This window comes from Onychomys torridus, chromosome 21 (genome assembly GCF_903995425.1).
Source record: "Onychomys torridus chromosome 21, mOncTor1.1, whole genome shotgun sequence".
Taxonomy (NCBI): Eukaryota; Metazoa; Chordata; class Mammalia; order Rodentia; family Cricetidae; genus Onychomys; species Onychomys torridus.
This window is the reverse complement of record NC_050463.1, coordinates 32,052,810-32,067,993: the sequence shown is the minus strand read 5'-3', so window position 1 is coordinate 32,067,993 and position 15,184 is coordinate 32,052,810. Positions and strand designations below refer to the sequence as shown.

The following is a 15,184-nucleotide window of genomic DNA, read 5'->3' as shown; positions in this document are numbered from 1 at the left end:
TTCTAAAACCACAGATATAAAAATCAGAGTGTATTTATGTTTTGGGGCCCCACAACCCCCCTTTTCCCCCACTACATCCTTGAGGCCCTTGCTTGGATGTGATGCTAAGCACCTGAGGCTCAGCGCAGACTCTCTCTGTGATCACACAGGAAGGGGGGGCAGAGAGTAGAACCAGAGACTATTTACACTGCGGAGCCTGAGGTCATCTGCTCCGACACCCCCATTTTAGAGGAGTTCAGAGAAGTGAACGGCATAACCAAGGCTCTACCTCTAGCCAATACAAAATCAATTCCGAGTTTTCCCTGACCCTAGGAAAAAGAAAGGACCCTTTCCTGAGAGCCATGGTGAGTTCTAGCATTGTAGCTAGGGCCCCCAAAGACAAACCTTGTGTTTCAATATTGCCAACTCCGACTGAAATACAGAAAAAGGGAAAGCCAAAATAAGAAACAATCTTGCTTGGTAGGGAAGAGATGGGGTGATTCATGGGCCTCAGGAGATTCTTCCTCTGCCTGCAGGATCATTTTTCTCCCCAAAACTTCACAGACAACATCAGGAAGGCTCTGGACATCCTCCATGCAGAGGTACGGGGCTTAGACCACACGGGCGTCTGAGTAACTCTGTCATAGCCATCATTTGTAGCCTTGGAGGCTGGGACGCAGCTCTGGGTTTGTTCTGAGGCCACCTTGGCTACAGCCTGCATGCTCTGTCATCCTTGGAGAGCAGAGATATGAGTGAAAGGGGAAAGGAAGTGGGTGGGGTCAGGAAGAGGTCACAAGATTTGAGCTCCAGCCCCCCATGTGAGAAGCTGATGCTATGCTTCACGTGTCCTCTTGGTGACTGATGCCATGTTCCTGCAGGTTCCTCGGGCCTTTGTGAACATGGTGGAAGTGATTGGGATCGTCGCCCTGAGGGAATTATACAAAGAAACTCAAGTCAGCTGCCCACGGGTCATCCTCAGGTCTGGTGGGAACTTCTCCCATGTTCTTAAAGGGTTGTGGACCTTAGCATATTCTTTAGGAAACCCCAGGGTAGAGTATGGGGATTGTTAGGACTACCCCACATTTTAACCTGAAAAGGGTCTCCCTGGGGGCATCTCAGGATATTAACAAGCAAAATCAAACATCAGTATAGACCTCAACAATACATATGGTATCTCTTCCTGTTTCTGTTGCTGTGACAAGCCACAGGACCCCTTCATCAAGGAAAGGAGAAGAGGGTGTTAGAAATGGGGTCAGGTCATGGGTAAGACTTGGGGAAGCACTCAGCCCACTGCTAAGACCTATCTCACAGAATATCTAGAGCAGGGTCACCACCTCCCAGAGGCCCATCCCCAGGACAATGTTTTTGTCCTGGCACGTGGATGCTCCAGGTGGGACCAACACAGGGCTACTGTCACTCCTTAGAAGAAAAAGAAGAGCAATCAGAATCAGCAGGGTCTAGAGAACAGTCTCCTCTCAGAACAGAGCATTCTGGTCCTCAGAAGGACGCTCCTGAGAGGCTGGTCTCAGCTTCCAGAACCGACCAAAGATGGCTTCCCTCTAGCACCCTTATAAGTGTGTGACCTTCAGAAGGAAGCTGCTCTTCTACCTGAAGCATGGCCATTCGCCACCAATTCTGCCCTGAAAGTCCCCCTCTGCACCATTTGCCCGGGTCACAGGGCCGTGCAAACCTTCCTCTCCTGCCCTCCAGCTCTGTGCAAGCCCCCACCGCATCCCCGAGCACACCACAGGGTGGTCATTAGTCACCGGCTGGTGGTGATTATCCCCCCACAGCCTGTGAGCACTGAGTCACTGCCAGTACAGCGGAGGGGCTCGGGGGCTGTTGGCTGCATAACTGAATGAATAATTCACAAGAGCCAGCCTTGTTCTTGGAAATTAAGGGGGTATGCTGATCCCTGAAGAACTCTGGCAGACCTTCCCTAAGGGAGTATATAGGCAGACAGCACAGGTTCCCTAGAGAAGGCTTCGGGGTGCTGTGGAGCAGGAACAGGCTGCCTGCCAGGGCCCGTGGCTGTTAACACAGCTGGTGTCAGGCATGCTAATTTCAACTGCTGATTCATCTGCTGGCTTCCACTTTCTCCAGTCACTGGGACATGCAGGGATTCAGTATGGATATGCTTTCCACTCCAGAGCAGATCCCCCCACCCCCCAAAAAATAGCCTCCCACTACTGGCCACTGCAAAGATTTGCAGGCCACTAAAACTCGACGTTCGGAGCAGGGCGTTTGCCACGCCTGTTTGAAGATGAGAATGTCAGTGTTGATGAAATCAAGGGCTTCCTTGTCTTGGGACCACACTCTCCACCTCTTTGCTGTTCTGTCGCGGTGGCCAGCCAAGCTTCTTCTGTGGTGCTACATCTATGCTGAGTCGCCTGGGTTGTTAGTACCTTATCCCCCAGGGCCAAACATCCAGATTTACCAGTTGGTGAGCCAGAGTGGAGCTACAGACTAACAGTTTAATTCAGAGACTGAGTTCATAGCCCCTGCTCCAATCCATGTCTAAGGCTGTGAGATGTTGAGAAAGTTACTTAACTACTGAGCTCTGGTCATATCCTTTCCCCCAACCCCTTGGAAAGTCTGCTACCACTGAACTATGTCCCTATCCCTTTTTACTTTTATTTTATTATTTTTTTTGACAGCATCTTGTGTATCCCAGGCTGGCTTCAAACTTTCTCTATAGCCGAGAATGACCTTAAACTTCTGATTCTCCTGCCTCTACTTCCCAGAGTGCTAGGATCGCAGGCAGGGGCCACCACGCCCAGTTTGGGGATGTTAGGGACAGAACCCAGGGTTTTAGGCATGCTAGACAGGCACTCTACCAACGGCACCACATCCCCAGGCCCCTGTTCATTTTTTATGTTAAGAAGAGTATCTTGTTAAGCTGCCCAGGCTGGCTTCAAACTTGTGATCGTCTTCCTTAGCTGTTGGAATAACTAGGACAGGCTGTGCCAGCTTCAGATTTCTCCCCTGTAAAATGAGGTCAATAATGATTTCTGGAGTGGCTAAGAGATTTAAACATTATCAGTGCATGGTGTTTGGTGCCGTGAACTTGTAATGTGTGCTAGCAATTATTGCTACTGTCACTACTGCTGTTTTGGAGGAGGTGTGTCTCTCTGCACATCTCTCCACATCCCTCCACAACCATCAGATGACTCAGCTCCTTAAATCACTCCTCCAGACATCAGAGGGAAGCGTTTGGTTTCCAAGAGCAAGTTCATGGCCATTTTCCATGGCTTCCTCTAGCCTTAGATTCCTGATGCCTTCAACTTAAAAAGAAAGACATTGAGGCTCATCGTGGCCAGAGCCTTTGCATCACCCACTCAGGATGATGACCTCGGGCTGGGGGCATCTCTTTGGTTTTGTCCGGCAGGACCCTGTGTCCTTGTGTCCTGAAGTTTGACGATAACTCAACAGAATTTGCCGCCCTGGTTGAAAGGAACAGGCAGTATCAGGTAAGCCAGGAGAGGGTTCTGCCACCGTGCAGGGCTCGGGGAGGTCTGTGTCAGGCAGAGTTAGTTGATGCTAAGTATCTTGTCCTTGACTGAGTGAGTGGTGACTGCCAAGGACTGTGCCATTGGAGGCACATTCAAGGATGATAGGGACCACCATGCAGCTTCTTAGAAGCTTCAGAATGAAGTCACAGAACACACTTCCCTGGACCCTGTTCCCCCATCGCCGCCTCTGCCCTTAAGAAGGAATTCAAACATTGGTTGAAAGCAGTAAGACATGAGACTGGTTTCACTGTGTTTCTCCAGCTGTTCCAACCTCTGTCTCTTGTCTCCTCCTGCAGAAAGGCACTGAACAGCTGATTGAGAGCGGGCGATACGACACTAGAGATGATTTCACCGTGGTTCTCCAGCCGTTCTTTGAAAATGTGCCCATGCCTCGGACCCCGGTAAAGACATGATGCATTGGGGATGAGGGGAGACCCCAGAGGGTATGCAGCTATATTTTTCTGCCATCTGTAACGGTTTCTTTCTTTCTGTCTGGTGACTAGGAGGGCCTGCCCGATAGCTCTTTCTTTGCCCCTGACTGTTTCCACTTCAGCAGAAAGACTCATGCACGTTCAGCCACTGCCCTCTGGAAGAACATGGTAAGAACTGCGGTATAAGAATCCTCCCTTCCAGTCCAGCTTGCCGGCATCTCTCCTCCTCCTACCTCCCCCACCCCCCACCCCCCGAATCTTGACCAATCCACCTGGTTCACATTCCCCATCCTCTTGCTTCTTTGTTTAGCTGGAACCTGTTGGCCACAAGACAAGACAACACAATTTTGAAAACAAGATCCCTATTATGTGTCCAAACCAGGTAGAGTGGGCTGTCTGGGCAACGCCCTCTGACTACAGATGGGAGAATAGAGAAGGGTGGGGGATTAAAATGGAAGCTAGAGCTAGGAAAGCAGATTTATTTTGTTTGTTTGTTTGTTTGTTTGGTTGGTTGGTTGGTTGGTTTTTCGAGACAGGGTTTCTCTGTGTAGTTTTGGCGCCTGTCCTGGAACTCACTTTGTAGATCAGGTTGGCCTCAAACTCACAGAGATTCACTTGCCTCTGCCTCATGAGTGCTGGGATTAAAGGCGTGCGCCACCACCGCTTGGCTTTAGGAAAGCAGATTTTAACCAGCAGGAAAAGCAGAACAGGACCCCACTCAAAAACTGTCAGATTCTTGGAGTTTTGTAGCTGTACCTTCTGAGGTGTCTAAATTCTTCTGGGTACCCAAAAAGGTCTCAGGCTTCTCACTGGGAACTACTGGACCGGGGCTTGCATGGGAGGAAATTAGACATGGAGGGATCTGCTTTTTCTTGCTTAAGGAACCCAGGTCGCTGTAGGGCAAAGTGGGTGGCCGGTGGCAAGGCAGCCTGTTGGGAAGGGGCAGGGTGGAGAAACAAGACCCAACACTTAAGGGTTCAGTCTGAGTCTTGGGGCTGGGTTCAGGCTGTAGAGAAGACCCTGGTGCACGTAGTGGTCAGTCTTTCTGGAAGGGTCTAAGCTCTAACTGTGGCACTGGGCAGGCTAGGAAAGGGCATGTCAAGGTTGGTGTGAAGCCAACTGCTGTTCCCTCTCCTCTTTCCACAGACCTTGCCATTTCTGAGCACCTACAAGAACAGCAACCAGGTATCTAGCTAAGTCTCCCTTTGGGTTACCAGGTAATGGGGTGGGCAGCCCCTACTGATGGGAAGAATGGGTGAGAGCCCCTGACAGAAAGTGCAAGATGGTTCGGACCCTTTTGTAATGGGGTGGAGAGCAGAACAAACTCCTTTCATTTCAAATTGCAACCCCATCAAGACACAACAAAGCCAGCCACCCCTTTCACAGTGGAAGGACAGGGCAGAGGCTGGGGCGGATCATTTTTGAAGGCCCTGAGTCTTGCCCTGGATGAAAGAGAGGTCAAAGTTTAGATGAACAGATCCTAGGTTGGCTGACATTCAGAATCATCTAGGGTGCCATCTTTCAGTGCCCCTGGAAGACCCTCTCTAGGTATAGGACCCAGGCTCTGTATTTTTCAAGCCTGCTTAATAAGCCTGATGCCTATCCAACTTCTCTGCCTGTTACCCCCTTAACCCTGAGATTCTGGGATTGGCTCTCTGCATTTAGGGTTATGGAACCTGGACATTATGCAAGGACAGAGCCCCTTCCGCCTCACCACCAACCTCAGGTAAGCTCCTGTGACCCACTAGGATCCAAGACCACCCCCCCTCCCCCCCCCCCCCCCACCCCCCCCCCCCCCCACCCCCCCGTGCGCGACAAAGGCTTACCTACCAGTGAGCAATCTCTCAGGCCTCCCAGGGGGACCACTCAGCACAGTCTTGAACAGTACTTGTTTTCTAGCCTGGTCTAGCTAGGCTTTGCCCAGCCCTGGCCTTCAGCAATATCATGCCTGGCAAGCCCCAATGCATTCTGGGTCAGGAGCTGTTTCCTAGCCTACTTTCAAGATCTAAGCAGGAACACACAGAAGAAGTGGGAGCTTGCCTCTTATTGTCCCAGCCTGCAGGGTGGTGAAGTCCAGAGGTGGATAAGGCCAGGGAGTCCCGTTAAGTGGATAGTTCTGTGGAAATGTGTCCTCAAGCTTTGCCTGTGGAAGGGTCTAGAAAGTTCTCTGGATTCCTAAGAACAGACTTGAGGGTAGGGAAAGGTCTGGCATGACTATTTCTTAGATTCTTGTGGAAATCTAGAACTCAGTTCTAAGTGGGCTGTACATGGGCCAGTGTCTGTCTGGGTGGGCACTTAGGCCACAGCTGACTTCTCACATGACTACCAGCACTAAAACCTCATCTTCCCGCCACGCCATTCTTACTTGGTGCCTTGCAACATTGTCATCTATTTCTTTATCTTCCGGCCTGATGAGGACCTAAGATTTGTCTGTCTCTGATGAGGAGACTCTTGTGTGAAATTCTGACAACACTGTTTGGGCTCCCCAGCTCTACATGGCCAAAACATATATGGCTTCTTGTTTGGGGTATTGGCATGAAGTAGAGGCTCTAGCCTGTGCTGGCAGCTCCCTTCCCAGACTCATGCATGTCCTCTTATCTTCCAGTGCATGCCCTGAGACCTGCAGACATCCAAGTTGTAGCAGCTCTGGGAGACTCTCTGACCGTAAGGACTTTGGAGCCCTTGGGAGGTGGGAGAGGGCGTGGTGTGGAGGGGGTGAAAGTGGGCAATGGGTGTGGTGGGGCCGTTCCAAGTCCCTGCCCCGCTAACTCCAAAGCCTGCACTCCCAGCTTCTACAAGCTCTTGCCCTTCTGCCCTGGCTCCGTCTGTCCAGGAGAATGGCAACAATGTTATTTTTACAACTGCTTTATCAAGTAGGTATGCAGGAAAAAAAATCTGTTTCAGGAATGAACTGAATATTCTCAGTTGGCTGAGGTTTTTGAACACCCAACACCACTTTTTGACATATGCAAAAAAAAAATGTCATGTTGACTCAAAATTCTCCTAACGATGCCTGTGTGGGTGCTGTTCTCCCTCCCTTGTGAGCAGCCCAGACCCCGATCTGTTTCCTCTGCATCAACACCAAAGTCAGCTTTATCCTTCAGTGGTCTGCTCCTCACCTTCAGCGTGGAGCTGTACTTCTGCCCCAGGGTACCACCTTCTGGCAGCACAGCCAGGGCTTTGGAAATGCCTTTCTGGAGGTTCTTTTTTGTTTTGTTTTGGTTTGGTTGTTTTTGTTTTTGTTTTGTTTTTCGAGACTGGGTTTCTCTGTGTAGCTTTGTGCCGTTCCTGGAACTCACTTGGTAGCCCAGGCTGGCCTCGAACTCACAGAGATCCGCCTGGCTCTGCCTCCCGAGTGCTGGGATTAAAGGCGTGCACCACCACTGCCTGGCTTTCTGGAGGTTCTAATGGAGAGAGAGAGAGAGAGAGAGAGAGAGAGAGAGAGAGAGAGAGAAAGAGAGAGAGAGAGATGAGGGATATGAGGGATTTTACTGGAAATCTCCCCATCACATCGGCCCCAGCTTAAGCACTGTGTCCATAAAGCCCTGTGTGGTACTGATGCTGGAAACAGTATCATCGTCACTTCCATTTGTAAAGCACTTGAGAGTTTTCCAGACTTTACAGCTGTGATCCCATCGAGTCCCAAACCTCTCCTGTGGAAAGGTTTGCCATAGTCAAAGAAGGCATGGCTGGGAAGGAGGGTCACAGCCTGGGGGGGCCCCTCACTCCCCAACTTTGTACCATTCTTGCCTCTGTGAGTGCACTGGGGGCCATGCCTTCAGAACCCATGTTCATGGCTCCCCATGTTTCTCTGGCTTACTGGTTTTCTTGTGGAATTTGATGTTCCCCAAGGCTGGCAATGGCATTGGCTCCCAAGAAGGTAACCTCTCTGATGTCCGCACCCAGTATCGAGGACTGTCATATAGGTAATGTTAACCTTTGACCTACGCCTCCTCCCCAGAGCTTAGCCTGCTTGTTGGTTTTGTTACCTTTTTGGTTTTGTGGATTTTTTTTTTTTAATTGCCAGGGTTACGGGGAATCAGGATTGGCCTTGAACTATATAAGGGAAGATGACCCTGGGCTTCTAGACCTTCTCTTTCTACCTGTCAGCTGCTGGGATTGCCAGTGTGCACTGGCTAGGATATGGGTTTAGCTCCTATACATGCGCAAATCTCAAAGAGCAAGGACCAGGTCTAGAAGGGGCTTTCAGAGGAACAGCTATATATTTCTACAAACTATGAACATTGACTGAATGGAGAAGACAATTTTGCTGTTAATGATCCTTTTATCTTTAAATTATGCAGAAAAAATAAGCCAAGGTTCTTACCAAACTCCTGGGTCAGCAAATCCAACACGAAATGTGCCCGAAAAGCACCAAGTTCTTGAGTCTCCACCTGCCCATTTGCATGTCTGTGTTCGTATGTCGCTGCTAATATGTTTGTCTTCATGTATGTATTCATGTCATTTTGTAGTAACATCTCTGCTTGTACATATATGTATACATCCACACAGAAAACTGCCGAGATCCAATACTCACTTCCAGAGAAATAATGGATGCCAGTTGCAATCAGTGGGCATCCCTGAGCAACTCCTCTGTGCTGGCACAGGATTAAGAACCGAATGGGTGTGTGAGGGGTGTGTGTATTGGCTGCATACTCACCTGGCTAGTGTTTAGAAATGAAAACTTCCTGAGTGCCACAGGATGGGAAAGGAGAGAGGAACCAACCCTGCCAGCAAGGATGGAAGGCTTCCCGGAGAAAGTGGTATCCAGCATGTCATTAGACAAAGTGAAGGGGTGAGAAAGGGAACCCCCAGATACAGACGTAGAAAGGAGCTCAGGCTTGGGATGTCAGGTGAGCAACAGAGTGTTGGTTGTGTTATGTTTTTTTTTTTTTTCTTTCCTAATAAAGTTCAAGGTTTTGCATGCTTCAAAGTAATTAGCAAGCAGTTAAGGATTTATCTGGGAAAACCAAACCGAAGCCTGCCACCAGAGGGCAGTGTTAATGAACAGTTGGCTGCTCAGAAGCATACTTACTTTTTCCTTTTGCGAGGTGCATTCCTTTCAAGGATCCTCCCTAAGACATTGATAGGGGACAAGGTGGGGTGATCCAGGGCCAAGGAAAGCCCCAAGAGAGACCCGTTTCCCAAAGTAAGAGAGAGGCAGGATCACAGAGCTGGTAGCCACCCACAGAGAAGTTCCAATGCGCCCTCAGCATGTGGGTGATCTTCCCTCCCAGAACTAGGGAGCTGCTTTTCAGCTCAGAGTCCCCACATTTCCACGTGTCTCCAGCCATGTCAATGGTCTCTAGTGGGCTACCTGGAACAAAACAGAACCTCCATTACTCAGCACTCTCCAGAAAGCTGCTAAAGCTGTCAGGGAAGAGAAAAAGAGCAGAGTGAGGGGGGAGAAAGCAGGACTCACTGCAGCCCAGAAGAGGCCTGGTTTGCAGCATCAGCTGCTCTGCATCTCAGCTAAAGGAGGCAGTGACATCATTATGTGAGGGAAACCACACACGAGTGTCTGCTCCAGAGGAACACCCCTTGGGAAAAGAAGTAACTGGCACAGCCTCACAGGTAGTTGAGATAGTGGGGCTCCCAACCCCAGATGCATAAGCCTTCTAAGGGATTTCTTGCACGGCCGTGCAAATGTTCAGCCACTCTCTGTTCTTCCCTAGGAATGAAGTGCCCCAACTTTTCTAGTTATAATCCCAGTAGCCCATGGCCAATGATTGTTGGACCTTAAAATCTTCCCCCCAAGTGTACCTGTGTTGAAGATTTAAGTGACAGTGGTGGACTACCAGACAGGGGTTTCTTGGGATTGGTCCATGGAATGTTAACTGTCCAAGAGGGGCGTTCCTTCGTATTTGAGGTGAAACATTACCTACTATTTCCTTCATGTGCATACTAGCACAGAAAGGGCTCTGAGGAGTGCCACATTGAAGACCTCTCTGTATGGTTTATGTTTGAGTCAGGCTTGCCCTTAATTCTGGACTTTTCTCTCTTTGAAATATCTGTTAACCCCTGGGAAATGTCCGTGAAGTAGACTGATGAGAAAAAGGCCATTTTCCGGGGCCCACTGCATTAGAAATTCTAGGCAATGGAATGGTTCTAGGAAAATTAAGAACACACCTTGGACCTTTTCCTCCAAGGAACCAGGAAAAATACATAAACAAGAGAAGGGGCCCCAGGATTCTGTAGGGATGGATGGTTGTAATCAGGACCTATAGAGGTTTCCAAGGTCCCTTGGCCTATGAGACTGAGCACCTATGGAAGTCATTGTAGGCTAGCTTACCAGTGAGCTGGTCTGAGAACTTTCCTCTTTAGAGTATAGCTTTTTCTTTGGTAGAAACACATTGGCTTGTTTGGGATTATTCTATGGCCAAAATAAAATTCACTTAACCAAAGCAAAATGCATCTCCTTGTTTTTGTTTTTAATCAGGTCTTTAACCTCACATTTCTGACACTTTGAACACACATCCCTAAGCATCTCCTGTACCTTTCTGCACACTGGATGACCACAGAAGAAACAAAGCCTAGCCATTGAGCCCGTGGGTCACAGATTACGTTTCCTGAAGAGTCTAACGTAGAGCAGATGTTTGGCATGAGGGTTTCCTTTCATGTTTGGGTAGTTCTAATCAAAATGGTGACTTAAGTATTTTGACTTGTCTGTGTTTGTTTATGTGCTTGTCTTTTATCTTCTTGGACATTCTGACATGGTACCAGGAAAGCCTGTTGGTCTTGCTCTGCCATCACCCTTTTTTAAGTACCAAGGTACCTTTAAGAAATGAAAGTAGCCTTTTCTCTTTCTGCTCTCTTCCCTCTGCACGGTCTCTCTCTCTCTCTCTCTCTCTCTCTCTCTCTCTCTCTCTCTCTCTCAATAAAGCTCTAGAAAGGTTTAAAAAATGAAAGTAGAAAGTACATGATAAATGTACGTGTTTATATATGTTTTCCTGTTTGTTGAGGGAAATATGCAGAAGACAACAGATGGGACAGTATATGGATTTCTAATTTCCTTCCAAGTGTAAAATCCTCCAATTTGGTGACTTGGGCTCAGAGAAGAAAGGACTCAGAAGCAACACTGTCATGTAGAGCTAGAAGAGCATTCAGTAGTGAAAAAAGCCCCACCCATTAGCCCAGGCATCAGATGGGCCATGGGGGAGAAAATGGAGTGCTGTGGAGGGCAGAGCTTAGCGACTTTAATTTATGGCCCTCCTTGAGAGGTCTCTACTAGGGGGCTAGATGCTAAGTCTGTATTCTCAAACTCCCCTGGTCTGGAATGACATGCTGGGACTGAGGAAGGGGCACAGAGAAAAACACAGGAAATACCAAATATCTGAAAATCTAGATTTTTTGTTTGGGTTTTGGGTTTTGTTGTTTTGTTTGTTTTCAAGACAGGATTTCTTTGTATAACAGTCCTGGCTGTCCTGGAACTTGTTTTGTAGACCAGGCTGGCCCCAAACTCACAGAGATCCACCTGCCTGTGCCTCCTGAAGGCTGGGATTAAAGGCATATGCCACCATGCCTGGCTAGTTTTTTGTTTTGTTTTGTTTTGTTTTGTTTTTGAAGATAGAAATGAGTTCTCACTAGCCACTTGGAAGGAATGACCTCTTATGCAGTGTGTTTTGAGGTTAGGCCAGATCACATGAGATGGGGCATTGGAAGGCAGCAAGCTCCCCTCCTCTCAGTCTTCCATTGGAATCTACCTGATACTGGGCAGAAAAGCTTATCTGTGTTCTCAAGCTTCCCTTAGCCACTAACCTCCCAGCACCTCAGCTTTCTACTCTGTCATGTGGAGATGTCCACAGCTGACTCTAAGCTTGGGACAAGAGAAAGAGCCATGGCCTACAATACAGTCCATGCAGGTACACAGTGTCCTCCTCAGTAAGCTCTCGCCACCCACGTAGATAAAGGAAAGTCTTTTTACCTTCAAATCCTAGACTAGGCGGGGAAATAGTCCACTGGTGAATCTAGAATGTTCTCAGGATCCCTCACATTCTAAGAACGGATGGGGATTGCTCTTTGGTAAAGTTCGTGTACTGACTTGGTTTCTCTCGTTCCCTGCCTTGCTTGCTCCATACAGTGCTGGTGGGGACGCATCCCTGGAGAATGTGACCACCTTGCCCAGTAAGTAAATACCAAGGGCTTGTGTAGGAATGCTCTAGAAAAGAATAGCACATCCTTAGGGACGAGCCCTGTAGAGGGAGAGGAGGCCCCAATAGCCTGAGGAGTTGGAATAAGCATCAGAGACAGGGCCTGAAGACCTGAGTTCAATCCCTGCTCTTTCTATGTTCTTGTGAGGTGAACGAGGGCAAGCCACCAAGTGATTTAGACCTTGAGTTTTTTCAAATAAATGCTGAGACAAATCTAGAGGGCCTTCACTGGCCCTTTAAGTAAGTTGGACAGAGGAAAGTACTTCTGTGAGAAACTTCCAACCTTACCCTGTCTTGCTTATCATCATGTCATTCCAACTGAGAGAGGCCCTAGTTTCTGTCAGGCCTATGCACAACCCACTTCCTGTTCCCAGGAAGCAGGAGAATGGTGGTGAGCCCCTAGGATGCTTTGTACTGCAGAATGCACCCTAGTCTTCTGTCTTGAATACACCCTAGTGCTCTGTCTTGAGTTCTGTGCCTAAAGTCTTCCCTTTCTTCTTCCAGATATCCTACGGGAATTTAATGGCAACCTCACAGGCTACGCAGTCGGCACGGGGGACGTCAATTCTGCAGGCGCATTCCTTAACCAGGCTGTTCCTGGGGCGAAAGCTGAGTATGACATTTGGGGGGGTGGGCGCTACAGAGGGGGAACAGAGGCGTGTGGTCAGTCCCTCAGAGATCCCCATAGAGACCCACAAAAGAACACTTCACCCATCTTTAGCAATGATGTTGAAGGTGCTCTTTCCTGTGCCCCCCATAACAAAAGTTAGTGGGTGGAGTGTGGAGTCGCCTTGGACGTGGGAAGGAGTTCTGTCTCTACAGCTGTCACCCAGCTCCTTGGTCAGGCTTTCACACGCCTTGGCACCTAAGGGTTGGACTGACTAAGCCAATGTTTGAAGCTCACTCTGATATAATGCTGTTAGAGAAATCCTCCCTCAGGTAACACTTACCCTATGTGACCAGGGAAAGCCTAATGCATCAAAGTCAAGATCTCCAGCCTGAGGGAGCCTCTGGACAAGTCTCTTGGTCTCCCTAGTCCTGGAATGGAGCCAACAAAACCAAAAACCAAACAAAAACAAAAAAAAAAGCAGACTAGAGATATCCAGGGGGTTGCTGAGGCAGAATGCCTGGCCTCCTGGGATGGTCTCTCAAGGAGGTGCTGATTCTTCTAGAGACCTCACAAGCCTGGAGCCCCTGCTTCCCATGGTTCTTGGCCCACCCATGGTTCCAGGCAGCATCTCTAGTTGGTGGGCATGCTCCCAACACCTGTTAACTGGGCTCTATAATAGCAGTAGCCTGTGACATACAATCCCACTATCCTACCCAAGGAGACCATCAGGCTCTGGATCCATCACTCAGGCTTCAACCAGCAGCTCATGGAGTATTGTGAAAACCTGTAGTGTGTAGACCCTCTGGGGAAAGAGGACAAATAAGGACATCTTTCCTCAACAGAAGGACTTTCTCTCCTTAGGAACCTTGCAAGCCAAGTCCAGACTCTGGTTCAGAGGATGAAGAATGACCACGTGAGTCAGATTGGTGGTTACTGACAAATGTTAGTTGTATAGTCCACTAAAGTTTTCCCCAAATGGAATGGTCTGCCATGAAAAGCAGTGAGTGCCCTTTTGCTAGAAGCATTCAAGCAGAGGTAGGAAAACCCCCTTGTCTGAGACCTTCTAGAGGATATTATATGGGGCCTGGGAGGGGTGGGGAAATGTCTGCTGGTCACAGTGACCTTGAAGGTCCCTCTTGCTGCTAAGATTCTGGTCTATAAATAAAGCCTTTAAAATGTCATCAGCTCAAGGTTCTGATTGTGTTATTTCAAGTGGACAAGGAAGTCACAAGGGGCTGGCTGGATTACCTAGAACTGTGACGAGCATTTTCCTCCCTAATGTAGAGAGTGAACTTCCTCCACGACTGGAAGGTCATCACAGTCATGATCGGAGCCAGTGACTTGTGTGAATTCTGCACAGATTCGGTAATTGGATAGCGTCTGGGTCTGATCCTGCCTTTGACCATTAGGCTTTGGAGATCAAGGTCCCTACAACTCACCACAGGGCGGGCATTCAGCTCCAACCACATTGTGCATGTGTACACATAACTTATGCACACACTCATGTGCTCAAGCTTGCGGTGGTCAACTTTGTGACTGGCACCACATGCACACCCAAGTGGGGAGGGGCCAGGTAGCAAATGAGTGGTGGATGCAGCTTTTACAACTCTTGAGAGAGAAGAAACTATAGACCCCCAAGCATTTTGGGAGAGCGTTCTTCATTTTCCACTCTGGTCAATGGTTCTGGTCTTCTAGCCCCTTGTCCCTGACAACAGTGAGTCATTGGGCTTTCATCTCAGAATCTAACATGCTGATATACTCACAGATGGTGGCGGGAGTGGGGGGTGTGGGGGTGTGTGTGACAAGTCCTTGGGGCTGGACCCAGAAGGGAAGCCCACACTTGCTCTTCTGCCCTCTCACTGGAACCAATCCCTTCCTTTCCCTTCCCTTTCTCTTTCCAGAATCGGTACTCTGCAGCCAATTTTGTTGCCCATCTCCGCAATGCCTTGGACATCCTGCATAGGGAGGTGGGTTAGGGTTTCTGTAACTTGGTTACTGCTATAGTATGGTGGAGGTGCAGGTGGGAGAGGAGAGGAAGGATGGAGCCAGCCAGGGACATGGGCTCTGTCCCCATCCGGAGGCTCCAGTCTTATACCCAAGTCAGCTGCATTCTATTTGGAAGGAGCCCCGGAGATCTCAGGTATCAAGAAAGGAAGGTACTGTGTACTAACATCTCTCTCCAGGACATTCCTTGGTTTCGTCACTGGCCAGGCTTGGCATTGCATTTTGAACACAGAGTGTGTCTTGAGTAAACCTCTATTTATACCCAGGCTCATTTCTTACACCTCACTGCTACCTTGTGGGCAGCAAAAAAAGCTGCCTCTGCTATGCCAGGGAAATAACATTCTAACCACTAGATGCCCTGCTGGGTAACTGAGTCCCCATGTCTACTCAGAAGTAGTTGACCTGAGACAAGCTGGCAGAAATTGGTCAGGAGCCAACAGGCTGGCAAACAAGTTGCCTATCACGCCATATTTTGGCTCACTAAATGATGGCTGAACA

At 48.9% G+C, this 15,184-nt stretch overlaps 1 protein-coding gene across 1 annotated transcript in view; it reads left to right on the top strand.

Annotated features, from left to right (window-relative positions):
- Positions 1-15,184, top strand: part of Plb1 (phospholipase B1) — a 94,820-nt gene that overhangs the window by 42,752 nt on the left and 36,884 nt on the right. The window contains exons 20-34 of the mRNA XM_036171024.1: positions 516-581; positions 858-958; positions 3,368-3,449; positions 3,788-3,892; positions 3,995-4,090; positions 4,233-4,304; positions 5,069-5,107; positions 5,588-5,648; positions 6,528-6,586; positions 7,775-7,848; positions 12,003-12,046; positions 12,577-12,685; positions 13,544-13,595; positions 13,967-14,047; positions 14,584-14,649. Coding sequence (XP_036026917.1) covers positions 516-581; positions 858-958; positions 3,368-3,449; positions 3,788-3,892; positions 3,995-4,090; positions 4,233-4,304; positions 5,069-5,107; positions 5,588-5,648; positions 6,528-6,586; positions 7,775-7,848; positions 12,003-12,046; positions 12,577-12,685; positions 13,544-13,595; positions 13,967-14,047; positions 14,584-14,649 — 1,107 coding nt within the window. The remainder of the gene's footprint in view (positions 1-515; positions 582-857; positions 959-3,367; positions 3,450-3,787; positions 3,893-3,994; positions 4,091-4,232; positions 4,305-5,068; positions 5,108-5,587; positions 5,649-6,527; positions 6,587-7,774; positions 7,849-12,002; positions 12,047-12,576; positions 12,686-13,543; positions 13,596-13,966; positions 14,048-14,583; positions 14,650-15,184) is intronic.